A 16,187-nucleotide genomic window follows, 5' to 3' on the forward strand; every position below is an offset into this window, starting at 1 on the left:
ATATATATATATATATATATATATATATATATACACACACACATACTTATTGAATAAGTATGTGCAGCCACATACTTATACATATACACATACATTATTGAATTGCAGTGCTTTCCAAATAAACCACAAGAGATGTTAACTTCAAGTCATACTTAAAGATGTGAAAATATGCTTGCATTGTCTGTCCTCCTTTTTTTTTTTTTTTTTTTTTTTTTTTTTTTACACGTCGTCCAAAGCGCCCTCATGTGGCTATTGGGGAAAATTCTACATATTTCTACATATATGTATTTGGAGTTTATATTGATCTATAGCTGAAGCATCCACAACAACTTGCTCAAATGAATGATTCATTCATTTTTTTTGTTTTGTTCTTGCATTTAAATTATGACTTACCAAAGAAACAGAGAGCAAAAGAGATACAAGTGCTATAGTCTTTACTCAACACAAAGTCCCCTACACGCCCCCCAAAAAACAAAAAACAAAAAAAAAGACACACAAAAAAAAAAACACAAAAAAACAGAAGGTACAATTCCATTACAATCCACAGAAATACTTTAAAAAAAAGTAAATAAAATGGACAAGGGAACAATTAAATTTGAATATTTTGTGACCCTAGTTTTATAATGTTCTTATGTGGGTGAAGATGCCTGATTATATATATATTATATATATATAACCAAGATATCATTTTATAAATCATCCCTGTTGCAAAATGAGATCAAACCCTCAAAACAAGTCTGTTGCAGGAGGAAAACTTCAGAACAGTCACATAAGAAATTAGGGCTGCTGAGAGAATACACATACTGTGCACATTTGTTATGGTAAACTCTATATGGGGAAAATACTTGGCACTTATGTTTAAAATGGAAACATTCAGCACAAAGTTTACACCATTCCAATGTCGTAAAAACAAGTCAGTACCGCTTCCTAGGGGAAGGGAATCTAAAACGAGAGGGCGTTTTGTAACTGACAAAACGGGGTTGCTTGTTTTCAGTGATAACTCTGTGACATCTGGAACTGTTGGACAAATAAAATCCAAAGCAACATGAAGATGACTGAATAGAAGTACCGTTGCTGTGTGTGTGTGTGTGTGGGGGGGGGGGGGGGGGCTGGATGATCATGTGATATAGGATCATCAGGTTGAGCGAGGAAGAACCAGTCCAGGTCATGAATTAAACGTAATTACTTCAAACTGAAAAAAAAATATTAAAAAATAATAATAATAATAATAATAATAATAATTCAAGGCACTGCATTAAAACAATGACTGGAAATTGATCAGCTATCCCTACCTTGTATATGTTTCTGCATACAAGCTAAATTTCAGTTTTGGTCCAGTTACAAAGAGGAGTTGCTTTGATGGCAAAATACAATATGTATTCGCAAAATGTTTATGCAGCATATAATTAACAAATCCATCAAAAATCAGTCTCCTCTGAACCTCGTCCTCAACAGGGGCGAATGAAAACATTCAGGATGCTTCGGGAAAGAATAAAAGTATTGAAATTTTCCCCAAGGAAAACCAGAAACGACCAATTACAGCACCTTGGTTCCAAGAGAAATGGTAACACCATGGTTATCATTAAATGGAAACATGTTTCAGGCAACGCCTCATGAATACTAACTCTTCTTTTATGGTCAAATGATTCAATGTGAAGTATTCATTGTTTTCTAACACAAAACCGTGCCATTCGTGCTGGCATTTATATTTAACACAAAAACGCAGCAAGACAAAACTGCATTAAAAGTAGGCCATAGTACCTTAACTGAACAATCATAAAATCCAAACCAAGTGCTCTTAATCTAGAACCTTTCCTTTCTCTCCTGTAGTTTAATCAACACCACATTACAAATTACTGAAAGGACATGGGGATTTTTAAATCAACAAAAAACAACAACACTCTTAAGGAGGTATGCATACTGATCCTGGTCAATTCAGAAAAACGAAAAAAATAATAATAAACAAAACCGGGGGTCATTTTTTAAGCGGCTGGTAGACGGATGCATTGGGGTCCAGGCTGGATGGACTCGTGTCCATAAACTTCGACGAGTAGTGAGGTGAAATAGGAGGCATGCTGTTGGAGTCGGACGAATACGCGATGCTGGGCATGACAGCCATGACCTCGGCTATCTTTTGCTTCAGCTCCTTGATCTCCTGCTCCTTCTGTAAGATTTGACCTGCGCATAGATCCGGTCAAATATAAGCATCGGTGTGGGTGTGACAAATGATGAGAGCAAAAACTGACTAAACTGACGAGGAGGGAAAAAAAAAAATAATAAATCACCTTGTGCAATCTCGAGCTGCCTTTTGGCATCTCCTAATGCTGAGAAGAGATCCAGCTTGATCCTGGTCTCGGCACTCAAGCTGTTCTCCAGGTGCTGCGTTTTATCCTGCATGGCCGACAGTGCCAACATGAGGACCTCCGTGTCCTTCTCGTTCTCTTTGTACTTGTGCAGTTCCTGACAAAACAGAGCAGAAAGTGGAGCCATGAGTGTTGCCATATTATACTGTAAATTTGTGTATTCACTTCTTCCACCTATTCTCTGTTATTAACACCACCAATCCTTCATGAAGCGTCCTAATAACTATACAATACCTGCTGTGAATGCTGGAGAGGCATGACCCAGTAGATAATTTTATCCCAACAATTGCATAACCTTTTAATACTCTGTACGGTGTTCAACCAAAAGCTAAGTCACGCACAATTCAAAAAACACGTGTACAAAAAACACGTTTTCAGCAAAGTCACGAAGTAGCGCATGCGATAAATATCGCAGTCAGTCATCTTTTCCTTTCTTCTCCTCACCTTGTATAAGCCCATGGTTGGAGTCTTCCAAAACTGCCAATAACCTTGTCCCATCTCTTCTGCCACAGTGAATGTATTTTCATTTTTTATTGTTTAAATACATTTTGGGCCATCTTTGGTGCAACACTATGGAACTCTGACACCTGCTAGGTTTGAGTTGGTATTCCCTCACTCAGTGCGCAAACTTGCTGTGTTTATTTGCCCAGAAGAGGATCGCTCATTGGGCCCGTCTACAAAAAGGCCCTGGAAAGTGTTCCAAATTGAAGAACTGGCGTGACCAAATGGACTTCTCCATCCATCCCAACAGCACCTGGAATACAAACTCGAGTTTCGCTGTCGGCCCCCGACGTTCCCAGGGGCTTGTTGATATCAAACCCCAACAAGATTGTTGCTCTGACCCAGTTCATTCCCTCTTGGACAGAGGAATCATTGAAATAGTAACCCTGGTTTATTGTTCAGAAGAAGGTTGGTGGTTTCCACTGGATTTTAGATTTGAGGGGACTGAACTGGTTTCTAAAGATCCTCCCTTTCTATATTCTTATTAGAATTCATATCATTTAAAGAAGTCATATCATGATTTTTAAACTTCATTATTTTGTTTATTGGGTGTAATAAAAATATGTTACCATGCTTTAATATTAAAAAAAAAACAAAACAAACAAACACATTATTTGTCACATACTGTACATTATTGCAGTACCGCTATTCCAGGCTGCCAGAAACGCCCGATTTCTCCAAAACCCCTCCTTCTGAAAAGCCTAGAGTGCTCTGATTGGCCAGTTGACCCGTTGCATTGTGATTGCCCCAAAAACCTCAAGCGTGTGTCAGAAATGTAACACCACTTGGCTTAGTTTCAGCCTTTAAGGCTTCTAAAGCAATTCTAAGCAGTTTTACCGTATCAGTTTGAGCCCGAGTCAGATTTGGAAAATGTGGATGATCAAGCGGAATCAACTCTGCATACGTAATACATTCCCAAACAGAAGGAAAGCATTAAAAATCATGTCAGGACCCCTTCAAGATATATGAGAGTGACCCTGTCTCCCATGCTGGCCAGAGACTGCTGTTTTGAGATGACTGGCTCAAATGCCCCCCTACCAAGGAGCATGTCATTTGGGACACATCAACTTTCTTCCAATGTGTGACATACAGTATCTCACAAAAGTGAGTACACCCCTCACAGTTTTGTAAATATTTGATTATATCTTTTCATGTGACAACACTGAAGAAATTACACTTTGCTACAATGTAAAGTAGTGAGTGTACAGCTTGTGTAACAGTGTGAATTTGCTGTCCCCTCAAAATAACTCAACACACAGCCATTAATGTCTAAACCACTGGCAACAAAAGTGAGTACACCCCTCAGTGAAAATGTCCAAATTGGGCCCAATTAGCCATTTTCCCCTCCCCGGTGTCATGTGACTTGTTAGTGTTACAAGGTCTCAGGTGTGAATGGGGAGCAGATGTGTTAAATTTGGTGTCATCGCTCTCACACTCCCTCATACTGGTCACTCGAAGTTCAACATGGCACCTCATGGCAAAGAACTCTGAGGATCTGAAAAAAAGAATTGTTGCTCTACATAAATATGGCCTAGGCTATAAGAAGATTGTCAAGACCCTGACACTGAGCTGCAGCACGGTGGCCAAGACCATACAGCGGTTTAACAGGACAGGTTCCACTCAGAACAGGCCTCGCCATGGTCGACCAAAGAAGTTGAGTGCACGTGCTCAGCGTCATATCCAGAGGCTGTCTTTGGGAAATAGACGTATGAGTGCTGCCAGCATTGCTGCAGAGGTTGAAAGGGTGGGGGGTCAGCCTGTCAGTGCTCAGACCATACGCCGCACACTGCATCAAATTGGTCTGCATGGCTGTCGTCCCAGAAGGAAGCCTCTTCTAAAGATGATGCACAAGAAAGCCCGTAAACAGTTTGCTGAAGACAAGCAGACTAAGGACATGGATTACTGGAACCATGTCCTGTGGTCTGATGAGACCAAGATAAACTTATTTGGTTCAGATGGTGTCAAGTGTGTGTGGCGGCAACCAGGTGAGGAGTACAAAGACAAGTGTGTCTTGCCTACAGTCAAGCATGGTAGTGGGAGTGTCATGGTCTGGGGCTGCATGAGTGCTGCCGGCACCGGGGAGCTACAGTTCATCGAGGGAACCATGAATGCCAACATGTACTGTGACATACTGAAGCAGAGCATGATCCCCTCCCTTTGGAGACTGGGCTGCAGGGCAGTATTCCAGCATGATAATGACCCCAAATACACCTCCAAGACGACCACTACCTTGCTAAAGAAGCTGAGGGTGAAGGTGACGGACTGGCCAAGCATGTCTCCAGACCTAAACCCTATTGAGCATCTGTGGGGCATCCTCAAATGGAAGGTGGAGGAGCACAAGGTCTCTAACATCCACCAGCTCTGTGATGTCGTCATGGAGGAGTGGAAGAGGACTCCAGTGGCAACCTGTGAAGCTCTGGTGAACTCCATGCCCAAGAGGATTAAGGCAGTGCTGGAAAATAATGGTGGCCACACAAAATATTGACACTTTGGGCCCAATTTTGACATTTTCACTTCGGGGTGTACTCACTTTTGTTGCCAGCGGTTTAGACATTAATGGCTGTATGTTGTGAAATACCGTATATTATTAATATAGCCAGGTTACTATGTGCAGATCGCTATGGTTTCTGGTGAGGATTCTGGGATATCATCAATTGTGGTTCTCCCTGGCAGAGCCACAGAAGATGTGCCGATACTCCATGTTGCACAGAATTCAGCAACTAAGACACAGAGTTACACTGTGGCCCCAAGATGGCAAGCAAGAACTTAGTTTTCACTGCTGCTCTTCCTGGTGGTCAAAAGCTGCTGGGTTCATCCCTGAGCAGATCTGCTATCTCGACTCAGCAGAGAGATTTGCTACTCTCAACCATGTGACCTGTGCCTGTGTGCTTGTCCCCTTGGAATGAATCATGAACTGAAGGCTGCAATCTAGCAGTCTGGCAAGCACTTAAACAGAAGAGCCTGTATGCCCTTAGGTGAAAGCTGGTCTGCATTAACACCGTGGCTGGCAACTCTCTGGAGGCTCATAAACTTATCCTCGCTCGTCTAAACAGGAGTTTTTTAGTCTAAAGCATTTTGCTTCATAAGAAGCCTTGAATTCTTAAAGATGGTGCAGTCAGCAAAAAAAAACAGTGTGGCACTGTGACTCTGCATAAACCTCAGGTTATGCAAATCCCACTTGTATTTATTGTTTTAGGTTTTTATTGGTGAAAAGCTTGTGGCTCACCTGCACTTTGCCCTCCAGCTCTTGGATCTGCTCCTCTTTAAACGTCAGGTCGTGGGAGAGCTTCTTACATTCGGATTCCAGCTCTCGAATTCGACTCCTCAGGGAGTCTGTGCACTCGCCTCTACAGCATCAAGAGAAAGTGAGGGAGGAGGCGGAGGGGAGACCATCAAACAGTCACTGATATCATATCAAAGTCAGGGACAATGAAAATGTAGGTTCAACTCCGTGCACCATAACCACTTTGTAACCAAATTGAATGTGATAAATTTACTCAAGTTACAATCTAATATGATTGCTTAAGAATAAAAGCTGTAGAATAAAAATTACGCACGCTTTTGATAAATAAGAGCAGTCTTTAACTGGTTACATAATACTAAGAATTATGGGTTGAATGATTTGGAGAAAGAGGAAAGAACCCTTATATTAGGACATACAAACGTGAACTATCTTCACTAGTTACGTACATGCATATAAAAAGACCCATGCTTGTCCCTATTCCTTCTCTGCTACATTCAATTCTTCGTAGATCTGCACATACGTAAAGAATAACAGGTATGTTGTTGCTATTCGAGATGCTGTACAGCGGCCGACTCTTCAGGCTTTACCTGGACGCAGCAGTGAGAGCGACAGCCCGTGCAGCCATCGCCTCCTCCACCTTTTTCCTCTTTTTCTCCTCGTTTAGCTGTTTCTCAGCCACGGACCGTGCGTCTTGCTCGGACTTCAGCCGCTTCTCCAGCTGAGTGATGGTCTGCTTTTCCTTCTGCTTGGACTGCACTGCGTTATGAAGCCTGATGCAGAGACACAAAGCACCATTAATGAAAGCAAATGCTGATGTTTTGATACCAATGGCCAAAACTTTAAAGAATAGCAACCAGGCGATGACATTATTTAACCAATTAGTATTTGACCAGTACTTGTCACCAGTATTTCCACCAGCAAGTGAGCCCATAATAGTGCAGACCATCAAACCACTGACATCACATAATTGTTCTGATTAAAGATTCTGGCTGGAGTTGCTCTCTAGCAGGGGGAAAAAAAATTTAGTACCAGATCAAGTGTCTGCTAAAGTTAATCTGGTGGTTTTAACTTGTCAGCAATTTCAACAACAATTTTATGTTCCAGATTTACTTTCATTTAATTACCCACAGTAATGTTTTCCTATTGCTATTTCCATTTCTTCCCTGTGATCCGCCATCTTGTAATTGGGGCAAATCCCAAATTGCTTCCTATTCATTTTGCTTGCACCCTGGATAGGATGTAACATAATGGCGCTTAACCGCCCTACCGGGTGTGTTTTCTTAACATTGTCTTTGTGCTCCTAAAAATGACATTTTTGGCACACTGGGCTGTGTTTGGGAGTGCGGGCGGCCATTAAGTGAAATTTCGAATAGTTAAACTATTGTCACGCTCGTGTTTGGGTGTTCGCGTCGCCAAACTAACGTGCAGCGCTGTGGTTCCTTTCAATCTACGAAAGAAAAAAGCTCCGCGCGGATTTTAATATCGAAAGGAGGCATGCCTGGTTTTGTTTTAAAATCATTAACTCCTACTCCTCCGAGCTGTACTGTTCGGTGAATAAGCACGAAAAGTCTAAATGGTTTACCTTCATATATTACCATAGATTGTGTACAACGTCACTTTAGCTTTTAGTACACCAGACTGCGGAGTTGTTAGATAGCCATGGAGAGACTGGAGCATCTCCTGCAGCCCAGTATAAAAACATTTTTTTGCAATATTAATACATGTTTGAATTTCTATTGAGATGGAACTGCTATGGCTCCAATTCACATTTTGAATACACAGAGTTGCTTCTTTTTTTTTTTCTCCACAATAAATCGGAAAAGTGAAGAAAAAAAGAAAGGGGGGTTTTCGGTGCATATTGAATTCTCACTTGTTCTGGAGCAGCTCGTTTTCGTGGCGGAGCTGGCTGAGCTCTGAGCGAGTGGTCCTCTCGGCGCTGTTCAGAGAGCTGATCTGAGAGCGCAGCTCCTGCTCCAGCTGGCGGCTCGCCTGCAGATCCGCCTTCAGCTTCTTTACGTCCTGTTCCAGACTGCACACACGATCACAACACGTTTCGCTCACAAACTGAAAAACACACCATCAGGTGCAGCTTTGTTTTGGTAAATCAGTGGCATGCACCAGTAATTTGTTATATACAATATGCCACCGGATCCAATACGTGGTCATTTGAACGTCTCCACCGACAACAATCACCTTGTCTGGAACAGCACCGCACTACCTCAACACTCTCCTGAAGGCCTAAGTTCCTTCACGCAATCTGCGATCGATTAACGACCGACGCTTAGCAGTGCCTACTGTGTGGCTCACGGTCCCTTTCCAGAACCTTCACACTATCTGTTCCTCAGTGGTGGAATGAACTTCCAACCTCAATCCGGTCCGCAGAATCTGTCACCACCTTCAAAAACAGCTAAAGACCCACCTCTTCCGTGAACACCTAACTAACCCCTAAAACGCCAATCACACAGTATCCTAAAAACATGAAAAAACCCTACTCTGTGCACGTTGCTTCTTCTAGAACTCAATTAGAAATCTCGTATAGTAGCACTACTTGTATTGTTCTCCGCTTGATATATCGCTTTGCTTGTATTTCCTCATTTGTAAGTCGCTTTGGATAAAAGCGTCTGCTAAATAAATAAATGCAAAGGTAAATAGATACACTATAAGGAGTATTTGCAATTCGCTGTTATAGGAAATTCATCGACCAATCAGAATCAAGGACCCACCAGCTGTGTGATATAAAACATAAACATACTAAATAGATGACTTATTAATGGCCAACCATCAGGAAGCTTCTTACCGCACTAAAGCGTCCGGTTTACTGAGCTGGTTGTTGGGTATACAGTTCTCCATCAGCTCTCGATGGGCGTTCTTTCCTATGCCCTTCTGCTTCCTCTCGCTTCTATTGGACGAGGATGGCACACTGCCATTGGTGGAGCTGTGGCTGCGTGGGGAGGAATTTTTGTAATGTCTGGAGGAGGAGGCGGAGCTCGCGTCTGTGCCACCCGCGTCCTCCGCGCAGCCGTTCAGCTCGTTGTTCAGTCTCTTGCTGCTCGGATAGTTCTCCATGTACTCAATGTCCTGCAGCTTCGACTCCACAGTGTGTAGGATGTTGTTGTTTATTCCTATGCTGTGCTGGTGCTGTTTCTTGGCCCGCTGCTCCAGCTCGGGGAAAGAGATGGGCAGCTTCTTGGTGCCGTTCTGAGCCAAAAGCGTCGGCTCTGCTTCCATCATTGATTTAGACGCGCCTAGATGGGGGGGGGGGACAATTACAGAGGAATAATGTGGAGATTTTGGCAACCACATCATAAGATCAGAAGCAAAGTTGAGGCAGCCTGATGCTGCTACATTTCCACTTCCAAGCTGAAGGGAAGCAGAATATTAAACGCAGCGTGTCCGCCATACTCATTTGCATAACAATTTGCCATAAACAGGTCTATAGAGACATCATTAAAATGCCCAGCAGCAGTAAACATGGCAGCATTTGGTGACCAAAATAAGAATGTAGATGTGCATTATAGAGTGGAAAATGCTTACAAGGAGAAAGGAAAACATTACACGAAGGAGAAAGGAAAACATTACACGGTGCATCAGTGATGGTTTTACTGACTGCAGTCAATATTTTATGCACACTGAGGAACCAACTACATGATTTTCCCCATGCATGGAGGACTATGGGGGAAAGTGCTTGTTGAAACTAACAGCAGACCTTCTGCATTTCATCCTCCAGTTTCCAAGAAAGTCTGTACAATTTACTTGTGTAATCCAAACATCTTTATCCAATGCCAGCGACACGGACATGTTTCCGAGGTTAAAAAACGTCACAAGGTTCACTCGTCGAATCACGTGTTGCTTACCTTCCTCAGCCTCCCTCTCCTGCCTCTGGAGCATCTGCTGTTCTAGAGGCAGAGCTTGCTGCAGGAGCTGCATGTAGAACTCGTTCTCCTTCTGCACCTCCTTCTGCTTCCGCAGGCGCATCTTATAGCTCACGTAGCTCTTAAAGCCGAAGCCCAGCGTCACCACCGGGTAGCCGATGCTGTCAAGAAAGCAAAGCGAGACGAAGCAATAGTAGAACTACTCCCATTAGGCAGGTCGCGATAATTACGTTACCGACTTAGCGTACGATATACGGATCGTTTTTGCAGACCTCGACATCGCCCGTTGACAAAAAAAAAAAAACGACACGCAAGATATTAACAATGCACTAAAGATTGTGTTGTTTTTTTTTTGAAGATCTAACCCGGTCGTACTCAATAATGTCGGGGACTGACCCGCTTAAGCTGCGTGAGCTGAAGCTGAACAGTGGATGAACAAAAAGAATTAGAAGTCCGTTGCTCTTTGAAAGTTTGTACTTGTATTATCATGCTATTTATATTATCATTATATCCCTGGCATAAAATGTCTTAAAATGACAATAATAATTATTTCTGGGACAATACATCGTCCACCAAATGTAGTTATCGTGACAGGCCTAACTCCCGTGATTATTACAAATTTCTGTACCATAAGAGGAATAAAACATATTATTCTGTTGCATCACAATTTGTATCAGTTTACTGATACATTTATAGTTAATGTTGTGGAGCGTTCCAAAAAGAAGTTCGTTCCTGTTATCACTTACATTACAGCAGCTATAAACCACTGTTCCTTCCCCAACACTTCTCTCTTTCTCTCGCACTTTTGACATTAGTGCATGAGGCTTAGAAGTGATGGCAGCATTTTTAAACACTGTATTCTTACCAGCCGTTTTACACACACCTACCTTGCACCTTCTAGCTACAGTTAGAGCTCATTTCCCCCATGCACTGTGTGTGTGTGTGTGTGTGTGTGTTTGTGTGTGTTAATCAACCTCTAGCCCTTTAGCTGTGACTGTTTCTGATTGGCTGTGGGTTGGGTATTTTTAGCTGGCTTACAGCTCTGAATGAAGCGCTGACACCAAGGTGTTTCAAAATAGCAGCCTCTAGACGTTGAGGTGTGTCCGTCGGAGATTTTCAGTGTGATAACCTAGTCCTAGTATTATGGCTTCATCGGTATCACTGCATGAATCAAGCATTTAAAAGCGAACAAGCTGATGGTAAAAAATAATAATAATAATAATAATAATGATGAATGGAAATATTTGTTATGAAAACTTTGTACAAAAGTATTTTTGCGCATCTTTGTGCGCATATAAATAAATAAATAAATAAATAAAAACAAGCAGAAACAAAAATATCAAATCCTCTAATGCTCCTCTAATCAAATCCGCTTTCATATTGAAAGGGAAACAACTCATCCATCAGATCTCTTACAATGCCAATATTTGTCTGAGATGAAAGCGCAAGAGACTGGCTGCGCGGAAAGATAATGGCTCTCAGTTTAGGTGCACTGCATTATGGGTATTGTTTGTTTTGTATGCAGTACACAAAGATCGTGATGCCGCTCCACTTCACATCATCTTTGGGGGTTTTTTCCCCCCTTGTTTTGTTTGTTGGAAGCAAATGGCTGTTAGTAAATGCCGCACACTTCATCATCCCCTCCTGACTCGTCGTTATCTTTTTTTTCCCCCTCACGGTCAGACGTCAAAGAACAAACAGCATTTTTCTACGCCCAATTCTCAACAGGCTACTGTCGATCGTAAAGCACAGTAGACAGGACAATCAGGCTTTTGGGAAGTGCAGATGGTGTGAGCGCACTAGTATAAGGAACTTGATCGAAGAAGGAAAAAAAAAGCGGGCAGACGGTAATAGACGAATGTATTCGAATTGATATTTTGAAAATAAATAAATAAATAAATAAATAAATAAATAATCAGCACTGAGGTAACAATCTGATCATACACCATGACGAATCATGATACTATAACACCCCAACCACTACCACGATACTTCAGAAACAGTAATAAAATAAACAAAAACCGTTAAACTGAATTTGATGATACTTCCCTTTAATGCCTACACGGATAAAGAAGATTAAAATCCATTCAGTACCATTTAATTTCTCCTGTAATTATTAAAAAATACATGACCATACCAACAATCTCTCAGAAAAGTGTATCGTGTAATCATTTATCACGATATCGATATTATAATCGATATCTCACCCAACCCTAGGTAGGTTTAAGTATATAAGAAGGTCTATATGGGGAAATAAAACATACAATGAATACTGGCACTTGACTGCACGTTGTAGGATTCACGTTCACATGAAATGTCTACGTCGGTTTAAACAGAGCCGCATTGGACGGCCTTACCAGTGAGCGGCGAAAGGACGGCACAGGCCCACGTGGAAATTTTTCAGGTCTTTGAATCGGATGGCTGCTTCGATATAGACGAAGAGAATCCAGAGAGAGACCGTGGGTAGACATACACCTCGCTCTGAGGACACACAACCACACACACACACACACACACACACACACACACGAGGCCATCAGACAAACTCAATCTCCTGAACCACAATGGAAAGATTTCCATTTTCCAGCTTTCCATTTCAGGCAAGCAACAACCAGCAACACACACACACACACACACACACACACACACACACACACACACACAGTTGGCAAAATCCTTGATAACACTTCAAGAAATATCAAACTATATGGCTTTTCATTTCTTTAATTAAGCTTTCTTGTTTCTTTGAATTCCTCGACCCTCTGAGAGCCACTTTAAACATTTATTCTTGAGGATTTTAAAAGGATTGAGATTTTTTTTTTTTTTTTTTTTTAAATACCCCTCACCATTCCATTACTGGCTGTTAGAGAATTAGGAGAGGAATTCTTGTAATTCTTTTAATGTGAGGTTAAATATGCATGTGTGCTAAATGTTTAATGACGGGGGTGGAGGCAGAACAGAAATAAAAGCAGTGAAATAGCTTCTGTTTCAAGCAGAGGTGATCAAATATACTTGGAAAAGAAGTGAGGCAAATTAATCAATCAAATAAATAACAATGAATGAATTAATTCATGGATTCATTAATTAATTTTGGGAGGCAGAAATTGCATATTTTTGATTATTTTTAAACATCACACACAAACAATAAAAATGAAGTGAGAACATTTACAGTGATGTAAATATATATATATTTTTGCAACTTATCCTCCTGTAATAAATCAACTATATAATAAAGCCTGACAATTATTATAGATTTAATATATATATATATATATTCTGATACGTACCCGTGTGCCATACGTATTGTACCCAAACGTAAGTGCTGGCGGCGAAAAAGAGCCATTGCATAGGGATGAACAGCAGGCAGATGATGTCTGACGTGAATGTAACGCAAACGAAAAACACCGAGAACGCCTAGAAGACAAAAAGGGAACGGAGGAAAAGTTCATGGACATTGAGATCAGATCCTTTCAGCAGCATAATAAGAAGCAATTTTGGTGATTGTAAACAAACTCTGTTCTGCAGTCTCTGAGAGATAGAATTCCCATCGGAAACGTAATTAACTTCCCACACTGGGAGAATTATGCAGATATAATGGAGGGGGAAAAAAAACACAAACAAACACGCACAAAAAAAAAAAGCAGAGTTGCTTACTTGATATAGCTGTTTTCCATTTCTCAGTGTTCGCTATAAATACATGGCGTTCCTGAATAACCACAGGGAGGTTCAAGCAGAATATTTAGGGCTCATTTCTAATTGTCACATCAGTTTAGGGGTGATGTAGTTCTCCATGAACTACAATTCATTTTAGTTCCTACGATCATTTATTCATAAATATGCCACTTAATTTTATCACTCAAGTGGTCTGGAGCCAGTACACCGTTAATACATTCATCATACTGAGAGTATAAAGCCGTTTAGGGCAACAAAACACGGCAGTGCATTATTAACCATTTTACCACAGCAGCAACTGGTCAAAGGGTGTTGATTAATTTCCTAAAAAAACTGCTCTGACAGTAGTTCCTGCTGTAATTCAATTCAGTTTGATATTAATGTGCTCGTTCTAATACGTCATCATTTCTAAAACGACTTACACAAGGACTCTCCATGAAAGCAAATTAAAAACGTTGATACGGTGAAGCCTTCTGAGAGGAGGTGTTTATTTAGTATTTGGAGAAGGAGTCTCCTTATATATAAGGAGTCTTCTTATAGAAAAACTTTAGGCGAACATATTCATGCTAAAAGTCACAAAACTTCAGTTTTAATTTCATGGGGACTTTAATAACTAAAGAGACCCCAAAAAACCCCCACAAACAAACAAACAAACAAACAAGAGGCTGGTGAGGGAACTCCTGTTTATAGCTGTTTTGAGAGAAGTGATAACATAAACTAACTTGTTTCATAGACGTTCTACATTGTTAAACGTAACTATAAACAGATTTAAAAATATACAATATACATACACACACACACACATATACATATATATACATATATATGTGACTCGCCATTTTTAATGGAAAATTGCTGTGGTATAAGACAAATAAAATGCTGCAAGCCGTGCTGTTATTGGAAAACACTCATCTTCTGGATGGTAAAGGCAACACGCCACATTGTCGCTGATTATTTCTCTATTACATCATATAACGACAGGGGTGTTTTATTCCTACGTCTGTAAATATGGCGTAGCTACAGATGGTGAAATCCTTTGACAAGAAGATGCCACTCACCAGACCCTGGTACCTAAAGGAGTCATACACACTCCTGATAAAGAGCCAGAAAGGCCACAAGTACTCGAAGCGAAACTCCAGGACAAAGTCTGCCAGCAGCACCAGGGCCCACACGAGCAGGAACTTCAGGTACAGGAAGGTGCTGCGAGACACGAGATATAGGACACAGATCAGAAGCAGGTATTCATAACAATAACCAACTACCGCTTTACGTTACAGATCAGCTCGTCTCCCAGACAAACAATGCACGAGTGAACGTAAACACACACACACACACACACACACACACAAACCACGTTAGAAGATCTTTCACAGAAACGCATACCGCGATATTATTTCTGGTATTCACTTGGCAGAAGTTTATACATTTTCAGCAGGCCAGGAACAAACTGTCGCTGTTATCATGATGAGATAAGACCAGAAGTAAACATGTAGCCAGCTCATTAACTGGCACATGAACTTTGAGCTTGAACTTGACGATTATGTATTTATTTATTTATTTATTTTGATTATTACAAACTTTTTATTCACTACATGACTACACGACAAAAAAAAAAAAGTTCATCACAACTAATTGTTCTCAGTGAGATCTTCAGGTGGAAGTCAAGACATGTTGTAATCCTTGTATTACAGGTGAGATAGGAGCTCATCAATTAATTAACTAACTAATTCATTCATTCATATCCGACACCTGAAAGGTCTAATTTCCTTTTGCAATTAAGTTACAGTTTCAGTTAAAGAAGAAAGTAGATCTGGAGACGTTTCTACACTGTTGGTCCAGGTTACAAACCAGCCTCTGAGCTAAAGATGTCCTACCACACATGCGCCACTGCTTTATTACAGTTATATGCACTGTGCAAGGAGCACGAGCGCAAATATATATACACATGTCCATATATATATATATACACATAAAAAAGTCTATATAAATATATATAAATAAAACGTTCAATAACAGACTGTTTTAGCTAAAGCTAGGCCGTTATCACAGTGGCTCGGTTAACTTAGCCTGGTTTCTCCTCCCAGCTGGAGCTGACTGAGCGGTTTGGAAGTGTACAGCTTTATTTTGCGAAAAGAGCCGGCGCGGTGTGCCAGAGTAGCCGGGCTGAGGTGCGCCTCCTCCCGCGTACCTGCCGTGAATTCCCTCGGCGATACGGCTCCGCTTTAACGGGCGACGGAGTTTGCTGCAGTCCGCATTGCGCCGCTTCATTCTCCCCTCCCGTTCCGACTGGAATATATATATATATTGTATATATAATGTATATGTATATATATATTTATATATGTATATTTAATATATACGTGTACTATTGATTTCCCCCCTCAACCGTTATGTTGAGTAGAATCAAGTAGAGTCACGCCATGAGCACAAGCTGGTCAGCATTTAAACTCAAAGAGCCACAAAGCAATAAATAAAAACAACTCCAGCAAGAGAAAGAGAGAGAAATAAAGAGCTAAGCCCCGCCTCTTTAGTGCA

At 41.1% G+C, this 16,187-nt stretch overlaps 1 protein-coding gene across 2 annotated transcripts; it reads right to left on the minus strand.

Annotated features, from left to right (window-relative positions):
• Nucleotides 1–54: 54 nt before the first annotated feature.
• maco1a (macoilin 1a) lies at nucleotides 55–16,178 on the minus strand. 2 transcript variants are annotated; one of them, XM_053638205.1, is made up of 12 exons: nucleotides 16,039–16,178; nucleotides 15,841–15,938; nucleotides 14,711–14,852; nucleotides 13,268–13,394; nucleotides 12,338–12,461; nucleotides 9,963–10,141; nucleotides 8,906–9,353; nucleotides 7,979–8,137; nucleotides 6,696–6,878; nucleotides 6,091–6,211; nucleotides 2,286–2,460; nucleotides 55–2,178 (listed from the first exon to the last, which is right to left on the minus strand). In XM_053638205.1, the coding sequence occupies exons 2-12, from the start codon at nucleotides 15,918–15,920 to the stop codon at nucleotides 1,976–1,978; spliced, it is 1,941 nt and encodes a 646-aa protein (XP_053494180.1). In that variant the 5' UTR covers nucleotides 15,921–15,938; nucleotides 16,039–16,178; the 3' UTR covers nucleotides 55–1,975. The 2 variants fall into 2 exon arrangements, with proteins under 2 accessions (XP_053494180.1, XP_053494179.1); XM_053638204.1 differs by having other exon boundaries at nucleotides 16,019–16,178.
• Nucleotides 16,179–16,187: the final 9 nt, after the last annotated feature.

The sequence above is a fragment of the Ictalurus furcatus genome, chromosome 12, assembly GCF_023375685.1.
Source record: "Ictalurus furcatus strain D&B chromosome 12, Billie_1.0, whole genome shotgun sequence".
In the NCBI taxonomy this organism is placed as follows: domain Eukaryota; kingdom Metazoa; phylum Chordata; class Actinopteri; order Siluriformes; family Ictaluridae; genus Ictalurus; species Ictalurus furcatus.

Coding starts and splice junctions, on each gene's coding strand:
- maco1a (XM_053638205.1), bottom strand. CDS start 15,920: ATGAAGCGGCGCAATGCGGACTGCAGCAAACTCCGTCGCCCGTTAAAG. Junction 10,142..12,337: donor CGTCCTTTCGCCGCTCACTG/GTAAGGCCGTCC, acceptor CTTTCTTGACAG/CATCGGCTACCCGGTGGTGA. Junction 6,879..7,978: donor AACGAGCTGCTCCAGAACAA/GTGAGAATTCAA, acceptor TCTCTGCATCAG/GCTTCATAACGCAGTGCAGT.